This window comes from Aulonocara stuartgranti, assembly GCF_965226115.1.
Source record: "Aulonocara stuartgranti genome assembly, chromosome: 5".
Lineage (NCBI taxonomy): Eukaryota > Metazoa > Chordata > Actinopteri > Cichliformes > Cichlidae > Aulonocara > Aulonocara stuartgranti.
This window is the reverse complement of record NC_138943.1, coordinates 21,126,556-21,139,683: the sequence shown is the minus strand read 5'-3', so window position 1 is coordinate 21,139,683 and position 13,128 is coordinate 21,126,556. Positions and strand designations below refer to the sequence as shown.

The following is a 13,128-nucleotide window of genomic DNA, read 5'->3' as shown; positions in this document are numbered from 1 at the left end:
GTTTGTGCTATCACCTTTGTGACAGTAGAGCTGTGAATGCATTAAATACATTAAAACTGCATTTTCTAATTGTATTTTATTTATTTATTTATTTATTTTACTTAAGCAGCACAAAACACATGCATGGAGAGGAAGGAAAGATGCAAAACTCTGTGGTCGAAACACCACCACCACCCTGGAATGATTCAGTGTCCTAGTGCATGGTTTGCAAGTGAATGAGCTCCGACTCAAGTGTTGTTATTTATGTGAGTCTTTTGGGGGTTAAATGCTGCATGTGGTGTTCTTTTCAGGCTGAATCTCACTTGACAGAGATGACAGAAACAAGCCCGAAAAAGTAAGAATGAGGGAAAAAAAGAAAAGAAAAATCTGGAAATTGTAATGTGGAAATCTGTATAATAAAGTACGATAAAAAATAGATTCATTTAATACAAAGGGGTCAGCACAAAAAGCAGACTTCAGGTATCCCAAAAAAAAAAAATAAATAGATTTAAGTGGAAAATAGAAAAAATATCTGCCCTTTAGACTGATAATACTGAGATGAACTGACTAGAATCCAATAGTTTATTTCGAACATGTAAATATATTTGGATAACAAGAGAAAAGAAAACCTTAAAACATCACGTTTTCATGAATATCTCTATGTCTACACATTGAACTTCATCCTTTTCGACCATAAACAAAATTTTTCTGTTCCTACCCAGTTTTTTTAAATGCCATTATTTACAAACCAAAATTCAGAATGCGAGCAGAAGGAGAGTATGAAGAAGGATTGGAAGGGCTCACAATTAAAGCATACCACAACATCTGTCAAACATGGTGGAGGCAGTGTTACGGCGTGGGCATATATGGATGCCAATGGATTCAGGTCACCAGTGTTTACTGATTATGTGCAAGTTGGTAGAAATACCAGGACTGATTTGCATGGAGCTATTATTTCTGATAAATACTGATTCACAGTATAGATGATGACCTAAAGCTACCCTAGAGATTCTTTAGACAGAAATGTAATTTTTTGTAATGTAATATTTTTTATGGCCCCATTAGCCTCAACCCAAGCGAGCATGCTTTCTGCATGACACCCACAATCAAGCATCAACTAACGGTTCACTGCAGGAAAAGTCTGACAAAGCATCTCAAGGAAGGAAACTTCAGGCAGTCACTGACAGCAAAGAATTTATATTCATGTAATAAAATTATTTGTCAATTACTCATGAGCCAGTGAAAGCGGAGCGGCCATGTAAAAAAACCTCTGGATTAGAGCTAAGTCTTCACTTCAGTTGCATCTTGATTGCATCATTTCTAATCCGTTGTGGTAGGGCAGAGCGGCCAAACTGAGTCAGATCAAAATATTTGGACCTGACTGTATGGTCTTGATTTACTTCAGGATATAACAGCTGACAGCACCATATTTTTTAAAATAAATTACAGTAAGTTCTACCTTTCTGTCTCCTGCTATACTAGAACTGGCTAAAAAACAAACAAACAAAAAAAACCCAGCTAGTAGGGGCCTTCAGAGGTATCAAGTGGAACAAAAGTTGTGCCACTGAGTGTTACATGGAACTGGAACGTTATACTGCAATAACGTGCTTTTGTGGAACACCATCTTGAAGTTGCCCTATGGCACGGGCCCCATCCTGAGGGTGGCATGCTTGGAGCAGACACCAGGTGTAAATCAGTCACCTGACAGTCAGCACCAGAAGCTCAAAACAAGCGTCAATAGCGGAATAAGCCGTTTTCCATTGGCACAACCCATAAACTCTACTGTATATATATGCATGGGTGCGTTTGTTTGTGTGTGTGCGTGCTTCTGCATGTACAACACGAACACAAAAACATCAACAGTATGCTAACATACAACATTACTTGTAATATAAAGCAAAACAAAAAAAGAAACAGATGGATGAACAATATCAAATTTAGGCAACAGCAACAACAAAGTAATCACTTACTTTCTGGCAGGTTCTGGACCAAAGATGTCAGAAATAGAACTGTAGGGGAGGAAACAAAGAAAGGGCAATAAATTAACTGTGGCTACATGCACACTAACACAAAAAGCCATAGCAACAGTAACAAGTGTCCACACAACTAGTATTAAAATTACAAAACGTAACGTAGGTGAAGCTGATTTTCACGTTTTACTTTTCACGTCTGATAAGATTCAATCTTGATGAGATTGAGAAACACTGACACAAACATCCAAAGAGTCTGTCCCGACAAACAAAATCCTGCAGCTTTTAAACTAAAACTAAATGAGAAACACTTAAACTGTTTACATTTGGGAAATCTCTAATAGAGTACTGTAAATGTTGAACATAAACATAGTAAAAACATACAAGTGTGATATACCGTGATTCGGGATACTTGCTGTTTCAATAATAAACACATTTAATGACTTGCCTTGTATCTGTGTTAACTTGCCTGCAGGAGAAATGTGAGATTACAATAAAACCTCATATTTCAGATTCACTGTGTGTTTTACTGTACCTGCAAGATCCATCACAGGCAAAGATCAATAAAATGTGAAAAAGACCCAGGATGTTACTTCATAACAAAAATCGACCCTCAGTTTCCGGCTTGATTTGAAACTAGACGGTATTGCACAAAGCTGAGGCAAACACTTCATAAATCTGAATATAGATACAAAAAGAAATTCACTCTTTTTTTGGGCTGTTGTCAGAATATAAAATCTAAAAGTCTGCAATTATGTGCTGCTGTTCCTCTCGCACACACAACAGGCTGCTGTGCTGTATCGGTGGGGTGCATAAACTATAAACTGATCTAATTTCTGCCACATTCATGCTCTGTGGGCGCTGAAAATAAAGAACAATTCCATACCCCTGATAACAATATCACTATTATATTGTTAATTGAATGCATTGTGGATGTTTCGCTGCCTTTTTCTCTCTCTGCCGTATTAACCGATTTGGACGTTCAACACCTCCGGCACAAAAAGCTTTTTGTTCACGCCGTGATTTATTCTTCTACTGTTCTCGCTGTAAACCAACAATAAGCTATCGATGTGCATCAGACTTCGCCGTGTATTTTAGTTTCTGTGTGACATTTTGAGTTTTGTGAGGCGCTGGACTTTGATTTCATTTGCATTTGCAAGTCACATCTTGTTGTGATTTTAAGAAGTAGAAACAGGGAGGAAGATCTGTGAAAAGCATTATTCCACTCATGTGTTTGATGGCTTAGAAAAAGAAAATAAATTGTCCAAAGTGATTAGTTGCACCTTTTCAGTCTAGAAAGCCAAGTGTGAATATTAAGAACAGAATGTGACTGGAAAAAACATTATCTTCCCCCTTTTAAAATAAAATAAAAAATCAAGACGGTCTAAAAACAAAATGTGTCAGCTCATGTTAGCTCAGCAGTCACTAACGGTGACATGATTGATTACCCTTAAAAAAATGATAAAATACTTGTGATGCGGACTAAAATACAAAAATTTAAATGGATAAAAAACACAACTCTAGTAGAGACTACATTACATTTTACCATGAAATTTACACATTACACCCCTTAGAAATGTGGCACACCAACTCCCTGATAAGCAATTTTAACTTGAATAAAATGTGAAATGGTGTCAGAGCTGAGAACGCATGAGTCAAAAAGGAGGAAATTAAAGTTTTATCAAAAGAAACTGCAAAAAATATGCATTGAAAAGCACAATCTAACCTAAGACTGGGCTTTTCTCTCCCTGAGGGCGAACAGGTCTTAAAGCAACTTTCTCTCTCCACTTATATTAAATATTCTTGGAGAGCTCCTTTGGTTTCCCCAAGCTGTTGATCCTTAAAGGCACGGATCATTCCTAACACCATTAAATACCTCACAACTCTTTTGGATAGTTATTGCTACTGTTCAAATCTCCTGTAAGCATGGGCCGGCCAATTAAAGTCAGGGTGGACTTAAAAGGAGAGGAACTAAAAGTGCTTGTTTCAGATGGTGGATGAAGATGAACTCCAGCATAAGCTAAAAAACAAAACAAAAACAAAAACATGCAAAGCCACTCTGAGAAACCAACAATACAAATACTGAGCTGACAAAAGGTATTATTTAAGTGTGTAAACCCACAAAAAACCAAACCAAAAAAGTGCTTCTCAAGATGTGCTAGTGGCAGGCACTGCCATTTACCAGCAGGTCCCTGTTGGCAAGCTGGTGCGTGCGAAGCATTGAGCATATCTCAACATTACTGACCAACTTCCAGATGAGGTTTGGAGCTCGAAACAGTGGGGTGCTTTACAAAAGAAAATGAAGTGGAAATTGGTCCAGAGCTGGTCCCATACTATCATTTACTGGCTACTTGGCCTGTGTTTATTGCACATAACTTTTCATGGCTGGGCACAGTAACTAAAGTCAGCCTTGTGTGAAAGCCACACTTCACAAGCGGAGCCTTAAAGGTACGTCCCGCTTATATAAAAATATGACAACCATTTCATCTTTAACTCACAGCACCTCAGCTGTCTGCGGTGTGCTAGGAATAGCCATTTTTCTAGTTAGCAGGTGATCTCTGAGGATAGAGACACGAGTGCTGCACTGGCTTCTTTCCCATTATCAATGTACACCTAACTGTTGTAGCCCTTCAATATACATATTTAACCAAAGGCTGTACTTATTCATCTGTAGGTAATGTTATTTTACAGAAACTACACGTTATTTGTTGTTTAGTTAAAGTGGAAATCTTGCATTTTTATCCTTTATTTTATTTCTCAAAGCTTCAGTCTACCTCTCATCATTAGCGACGTGTCCCACATAGTAGCACATGAATCTGGATTTGTATTGTTGGAAATCTCTCTCTCACTTTATGTGTCAAATGAACAAAAAAAGGCTGAAAGGGATTATGAATTTAAAGTAACGGCCCAACTTTAAAAAGGCACTTTTGTCTGATTTAGGCGGCACTCTGCTGACAGCACACACAAGAGGCTATCAACATCATTTATAACTGTGCAGCAAAGGACCTTGTCTCTTTCCTGAGTCTCACAGCACGGGGCTTTATTTAGCGACAGCCAGTTATCTTTCCTCTTTGCAATTATATTCAAAGCTATAATTGAATCCAGACTGAACACCTGCGTGACTCCACACCGATGCTTTTTGCCTACTTGATTGGAGAGAGGGGGAATCTAATTACCTGAAAAACAGCTAATTATCAGTTTTATAGAGAAGTTAGGAACTTGTCAGTTAATCTGGACTATCTGAATGCAAAAGTCACAAAAAGAAAATTGACTGTTAATGTTAACCAGTGCGTTTTATGTTCTAATTAAACATTACAATCAGCTTAGAAGCCCCCAAAAGAATGTGTTATTTGACATATACAAAACAAATGCCTTTAGGATTTTTAAGAAAATAATCCAACAACAGATTTAATGTGAACGCAGTAAGAGCAACATGAAAAGAAATGCTGCAATGTTTCTGGAAATATGGTACTAATGACTTCTTTAAAAAATAAAGAAAAAATCATGGCTTGTAGAACTTATTGGAGGAAGCGCGCTAGTTTTTCAAAAAGAAATTTGAAATGTAAAGAGAATGAAGTGAAACTCCATGGATGGGGTGTGTATACTGTCATTTTTAGATCAGATTCTTTACTGATTTATTTATGTATTCCTGGAGCCGGTCTGATTCCCATCGCTGCTTCCTCTGTGTGTGTTGAAATCCAGGCTTCTCAGGCCTGTGGTTTGATAGCAGATCCACAGACATGTAAGCAGATACGAGCCTCTCTTCATAACAGATGAATATTTCCACTAAGAGGGTGAACATGATAGCAAAGCGAGATGACAGGATCCAGTCTGGAGTGCTCAGGCAGTGCTTTAAAAGAGAGAATCAGTATTATATTTGCATTTGTTTCATTGCGGCTCAGTGCTCGGATCTACTTGTTTTGCTGCTCTCGGTTTCATCTTAGTTGTGTCTCCTCTGCCCAGCGGAGCAGACCCAAGAGCAGAGGAGACACACACGGAAACATAAAGCAGAGAAGAGAGGAAAAACATCTTTATAGAGTCTTGTCACAAGCGGGGGCTCAACATTAGCTGTCATGTGTGCTTGGGGCGATTGTGGCTCAAGAGTTGGGAGTTCGCTTTGTAATTGGAAGGTTGCCGGTTCGAGCCCCGGCTTGGACAGTCTCGGTCGTTGTGTCCTTGGGCAAGACACTTCACCCGTTGCCTACTGGTGGTGGTCAGAGGGCCCGGTGGCGCCAGTGTTCGGCAGCCTCGCCTCTGTCAGTGCACCCCAGGGTGGCTGTGGCTACAATGTAGCTGCCATCACCAGTGTGTGAATGTGTGTGTGAATGGGTGGATGACTGGATATGTAAAGCGCTTTGGGGTCCTTAGGGACTAGTAAAGCGCTATATAAATACAGGCCATTTACCATTTACCAACTGATGCTTCTGGATTATTTGCTGGCACTTGTGTGCACGCGCTGTCTGGTTATAAATGAAACCCTAAGAGACTGAGGTGTGTCTGATGCACCTGTTTATTTTGGGTTGAGATGCTGGTGTCCAGTGCAGCACTCAGTGGTTCTAAATATTGTTTGTATTTTTTGTTTTGTTTTACCTGCTGACGGACACGTCGCTATAGGTGGGGCTGGACGGCACCTCGATTACTCCTCCTGATTCCTCGTCTTCAGCTTCATGTTCAACCTTCACTTCTGTGCAGCTTTTTATTTGTGCACCTTGATCTGAAAGAGGCAAACCGTAAATGCTGTACGACGTCATGCTACAGATCCAGGAGGAAATGACGGGTCAAAGGTTTCTACGTAAAATGAATCTCTTTCCCTCCTCACTGATGTGATAAGTAATGTGAAAACAGAGTGGCATGACATATGCTAAATGTTGAATTAACATTTCTGGATTGCAACACCAATTTTTAGAGAGCATTTGAATGAACAAACACCAGGCATCATCTCTTTGTTGATAAAAAACTGAGCATTCAGTGGTGGAAAAGTGCTTATGATTTTCTACTCACTTGGAAAAACTACTTTCTTACAAAAAGATGGGACTTTTTTTTTTTCTTTAAAGGCAGTTGTGTAGAAAAAAAACAAACCTTTTTCACAGGGCTGCAGGGTCTGTGAAAAACTAAGTGCACAGCCACATTTTGCAGGAATAACTTGAAGTAATTATTTTTTGCATCAGACAAACACTGATGCACAGACTCTTTACAACATTGCTTCAATTCACTGAAATGTGCAGGTATTTGTTCAAGCACCGCTCTTTTCCAAGGCAACAATCTGATTATTTCCTTTTTCATCCATTGGATTGTAGATTTGCTGCTGTGCTTGAGATCATTGTCCTGCTGCTTGTCCCAATTTCAGCTACGTTTTAACCGTCAGACAGCTGGCCTTAAATTTGAGTTCATGGTCGTCGCAGTGACTGCGAGGTGTTCATGTGGCTGCAAAAGAAGCCCAAATCATCATCCCTCCACCACCATGCTTGACAGTTTATATGAGTTGCTTGTGTTGATATGTTGTATTTGCTTTTTTCCAAACGTGACACTGTTCTAGAAATCTCGAGGTTTGTTCAGACGTTTGCAAAGCTAAGCCAGGCTGCCATGATCATTTTAAAAAGAAGAGGCTTCCACCTGACAGCCATGCTTATTCAGTCTTTTTCTAATTTAAACATGCTAACTGAAGCCTCTGAACTCTAACATGTAGGGCTTTGATTTTTTGCATTTTCTCTCAACATCATGTCTTCACACCGACGAATGCTCCAGACTAACAAACTACCAAAACGTCTGCTATTATAAAAGGTGCTCGCACTTGCAGACGATCAGTTTATCAAGTGAATTTGATTAGCAGCACCTGGCTGCTACTTATTCTCTTAACTCCTGTGAAAGCAGCAAAGGTGTTCTTAGTCTTCACAGGGCTGCAAAGGAAAATATTTCCTTTTCACGCAAGTGTACAAGATAGCAGGTAACCACAGACATCAAGTGACTTTTTTTTTTAAAGGGCGTCAGAGAAGTGCACAGAAGTGTCCTTTGGCTAGAAAATATTATGTCTGAATGTCAAAGTACCTGCAGAGTGCATTTTTTGTACGTCCTTGTTCACCTCGCTGACTTCCTGTTTAACACGAGGTTGTCTGGTGGTCTCCATGCGGCCGCGGACCTGCGCTATTAGCCGGGAAAAGTCACTGCTGTGCTGCTTCCCTGTGGGCAAAATAGCATATCGCTATAGGGTCAAACACATCAAGAGGATAGAATGATTATGACGTTATGTGATAGTCACTGATTTCTAATAGCGGTTCAAGAGTCTAACCTTGAATTCAATGTTTAGATTAAATGCAGTCATAAATTAAAGTTATTCGAATTAAATGGTTGCTAATTAAAATGACTGTAACGCACAGTTGACCACTTGGAGCTGCAGTTTAAACTCACGTCTCAGAAAGTGTTACTGCAGAACATTTTTTCAACCTGCTGTTATTTTACCAAATGGGAATGTTTTCTGAATAACTAGCTACCAACTGTATTAACACTAAAAGAAATTGGTGTCACAGAAAGAAAAGGCTGCAAGCTCCCGGCGGATACGGTGTGTGCATGTGTATACGCCGCTTTCACCTTCTTGCCTGCTCAGGCACCACTGCCCATGCCGGCAGAGTGAGTCATCCACATCCTCCTCTGATAAATCGGGAGGTTATCACAGCAGCGCAGCTATTTATAGAGCACACCTCTTGTGAGTCACATCCATTTTTCAAACACTTTTAAAGTTAGCTCTTAAGAGTTATTTCCAACAAGCTTTTCATCTAGTTCAACTATGTCCTGCGATTTTGGTGAACTGGCCTCTGCCCCGAGGATAAAAACACAGAGCTCATCTAGATTTTCTTGCTTCTGTGTATCCGAGTGATTACCTCCGAGGTCACATGGGGGGAAAAAAAAGTCTCAGACATACAAATCAACAGACAAGTGGCCCTATGAATTATAATAAAATACTGGAGATTATTTACACAGACAAAAACCTATGTCACCACGTGCTGCTAAAAATCAGACAACTGTTGTCCATGTTTCTGCTTCTTTTTTTTCTTTTCTTTTTTTTTTTTTCTAAATGACATCAGAAACAGCAGTATGCGACATTACGTGATGGCAGAGCTTCAGTTCATCCTTTGTCATTTTTTTTTTTTTTTTAACTTGTTGATGAAGGTATGTGAGGCTAGCTTATAGACTAAAGTAACACTTGCGTTATGGCTGGGCGACACTTCATATGCAAAACTGCAATCCTCTTTCTGAGAAACAAAAGCATGTTATATTAGAGATACTGAATATCAGTAACCTATGCCGGTTTTCACAGGGACAGTCGACCTATCCACAGTATTACCAAGCAACAATTACTCAACCAGACAAAAATGTCATGCAGTCTTTATGATGGACTGCCTCTCAGTAAGTCCTCTTACAGTGGATTTCCCAAGTGAACTAGTGACCTATAAGAATTGATCACCGAGAAGCCTGATGGAGGCTTTGAAAACTGTCATAACAGGCTGTCAATAACATCTATCCAGCTAATTTTAAACTTTTATTTCTTTTGTAGCCAAAAAATATATAATATGCACTCTAATTCTGAACACCCAATACCCAATTTCCTTCGGGGTCAACCTTCAGGATCAATAAAGTTTTATTAAATTGAATACGTCTCTATTCCTTCATTTAAAAAAAACTCTGTATAGAGTTAATAGAGAAGCTCTCCTAAATTATTTCAAGCGTTCTCATTGTACCTGACATAAATCAGTTGGGTGATGAGCCCAAATTTGAGATTTTGGGTTCAAACTGACATTAATATACAACAACGACTGTCTACAGCCATCTACCCACCCATTTACAATTTTCCTGGAAAAATATAAAGAAATGAGAGGTGGCTTAAGACTTTCACAATACTGTATGTGTGTTGTATTTCATGTGAGCCATACATTTCAGTCTTTCTTTCCAAAGACAGCAGTGACCAAAAATGAACACCATTCAGTTACTGGCCAAAATAAACATAGTCAACAGGACTCTGGCTTTTTTTCTCCATCACCAAAGTTTATTGTCACTACATGTGTCGTTCTTCACAAGTGTTGATTTCAACGAAACATTTCCTAGGACTGCGTTGCTGTATGCGTGTAAAACATGCAACGTTTCAGCACATAAAAGTGTCAGGATGAAAAAAGAAAAACTTACTGTAATTTGAATGCATGTCTTCGATCTCTTTCTCAGACTGATTCTTTGAGAAAACCATGACCTGGAAAAAGATTAATTGGAGAGACATTTGTTCATATTGACAATGAATCAAGAAAAACAAATATTGAAATTTTGCAATATTTGTAAAGAAACTGAGCTAACCTGTCTTTTTTTAAGCCAGCACCCGTGCAACAAAAGTACTGTTTTTTTATTACAAATAACTCATTTTCATAAGACTGTGAAATTTTAAATTGTAAGAACTTGTCAGAATTATTGTTTCTCAAAAAAAAAAGATTAGAAATACAGTAAAATAAACCTTGCTGATAATATATAAACGCTACTGAAAATGCTGCAACGTACATTTGAGAAAAAACAAAAACAAAATTTAAGCTCTCACTAAGCAGTTAATACATACTGGCTTGGCCTTCCCCTGCAACTGGTTTCTCATCTTCTCATTGGCCTCGACCTCTTTGGCAATTTCCTCAGCTGTTGACAGACGAAAGATGAATCTTTATTTGGCTTGAGGTGACAAATATTGTCCCTTATATGAAATGTACCATTTGACCCATGAGGTGGCAAAACAAAACTGAGGTTTTCAAGAAAAGTTAAAAAAAAAATCAAGACAAAAACCAAACTAGTGAAGTCAAATATCACCAACTTCATTCTATGTTTAAGTCTCATGGGGAAAAAATGTTAAAGCTTTGTACCACAGCAAAGGCATTTCACGATAGAGTTACAAAAAAAAAACCAAACAAACAACAAAAAAAAAACTGCCTGTTCCCAAACAAGCAGAGTGTTTGTTAAAGCGAATGCAAAACGGTTCAGTCTGATTTTGTTGAATTAACATTCAGTCTGGGAACAGCAGGGACCATCTGCTGGACTTTGAAAACGAATGCTGTCCCGTTCTCGTCTTATACACGACTCCAGCTGCTCAACAGTCCCGGGTCTTTGTCGTATTTCTTGTTTCACGATTTGTTAAATGTTTCAACTGGTGAAAGTTCAGGACTGTGAAATATGCAAAAGCTTCACTGAAATAAATGTCGTCTGGATGGGAGAATGCTTGTTTAAAAGTCCGGATGCACTGGATGGTCCCTCTTCTCTTTAGTCCAGAGGACCCTGTGTGGAATTTCAAATTCCCAATAGTACGAGGATAGAACAGTTTTCCACTTTTGCTCCGTCTATTTTAAATGGCAGAGAAACGAAAGTTGTATGTTCTTTTTGATACCCAATCATGTTACCATCTGTTTCCATTTAACCTCATTAGTTATAAAATGTTGATTGAGTTCTTTTTTTTCTTTAATGTTGGGGTATACTTTTCCAGCCTTTTGGTGCCTCCATACCAACTTTTGAGACATGTTACTGACATAACATTCAAAATGAACTAATATTTTTTTATGAAATGTTAACGATTTTGCAGTTTAAGCATTTAATGTTTCCTAGATTGCGAATAAGATATGGGTTTATGAGATTTTGCAAAACATTGCATTCGTTTTTATTCACATTTTACAAAAAAAAAATCTCAATTTTGGGGGGATTCTACTGTGTTTCTAAATATTTGAGTGTCATTTTCTGGTTAGAGCATTTAAGTCCATGCAAGCCTCTGTCTGGTATAATGAAGAGTGCAGGCACAGGTTCAGGGGCTGCCACACTCCCTCCTGCCATTTGTTCTATAACTAATAAGGGCAACAAGTACACAACTGAGAGCTATTACATGACTGTTCCTCTGTTTTGTAAACAACACTGCATCTGGCCCCCTTTATGATGTGTGATTTTTCATTCCACATTCAAGTGTGGCTATTTGAATAGACTACAAACACTTCTGATTTTCAAGTTGAGGTTGGACAATATCCTATACAGTCCACTTCTTTTGTTGTGTAACAAAACACTGTGATATCACAGTAGTTTAGAGTTCTTGTTTTGTTTTTTCATTTTAATAAAAAAAAACAGAGCAAATCCTCTCACCTGATTTCGGGTTTAGAGAGTCACACTGGGCATTGTATAAGTAGACAAAATCTTGGTGTCTTTTGATCAGCTGGTCTCGAGATCCCTGCAATGGCAGATGGCATTCCTTCAGCCTCCTCTTGAGCTCCTGCACTGAAAGCAGGTTGTATACCAACTTCGGCATTGGACGCCTCTTCTGGCTAAGAGAGCGGAAACAAACAGATTCACTGTATATTTTCAGTAACCAACAGATATGACATTTTAATGCTTGAGGTGCATCTCTGTGCTAAGCTACAACAAAAATCTACAACTATAGAAAGAAATGCTCTTGAACACAAGCAGAATTTTTATTGTCATAACAGAAAAGGTTCCAAATTAGGTATAAAATTAATATCTTTACACACTAAAAGAAAAGCAAGTGCTTGCAGACCTGTTCCCCACTTTGAAGCAACCATTTCAGAGCCGATGAGCTCAAAGGGTCGCATTAATTTTGGTCGTCCCAAGTCTCCAACCACTGGTTCCCCTAATGTGATTGTAGCTTTAGTTATTCACAAGTTAAGCCCTGTGACATCAAACTACAACAAGACAGATTTTCAAAAGAGTTCAAGAAACTCATGACTGTTGCTACTCTCCCTAAGAATGGGAGCGAGCCCAGGGGTTACAATGAAACACTATATCTGTATTTGTGAAAATCTTTGTTCGTGTTTCTGTTACAACAAAAAATAAAAAATGAATAACAATGGGGTTCAAGAAGAATACCACAAAGGAAACTCTCTCTCTCAAAAAACAAAAAACAAAAATCAAAACAAGCACTTCTCATGTTAAAAAGAAAGCCTGGATGTTCCACAACACATCACTGAAAAATCTTTTAAACCTCTCTAAAGGCACAAAAGTTCCCCAGCATGCTTGGAGGTAAACAAGAAACTGCACAATAGCCACAAACTCTCATATCAGCCTTAAAGCACTGGAACAAGTATTACAGTTTAAGGCTACTTGCAACCTTTGAACAAACAATAGATGCAAAATTGTATCAAATTTTAGAGGAAAAGAGCAGGGCAGGAGT

General features: G+C 38.6%; 1 protein-coding gene across 2 annotated transcripts in view; it reads right to left on the bottom strand.

Annotated features, from left to right (window-relative positions):
- Positions 1–13,128, bottom strand: part of rad18 (RAD18 E3 ubiquitin protein ligase) — a 44,281-nt gene that overhangs the window by 17,905 nt on the left and 13,248 nt on the right. Inside the window, exons 7-12 of one of the 2 annotated variants that reach the window (XM_082533306.1) lie at positions 12,087–12,265; positions 10,540–10,610; positions 10,125–10,185; positions 7,995–8,126; positions 6,540–6,663; positions 1,950–1,988 (exon numbers count right to left, since the gene is read on the bottom strand). In XM_082533306.1, coding sequence (XP_082389432.1) covers positions 1,950–1,988; positions 6,540–6,663; positions 7,995–8,126; positions 10,125–10,185; positions 10,540–10,610; positions 12,087–12,265 — 606 coding nt within the window. The remainder of the gene's footprint in view (positions 1–1,949; positions 1,989–6,539; positions 6,664–7,994; positions 8,127–10,124; positions 10,186–10,539; positions 10,611–12,086; positions 12,266–13,128) is intronic. The other variant, XM_082533307.1, reaches the window with a different exon arrangement.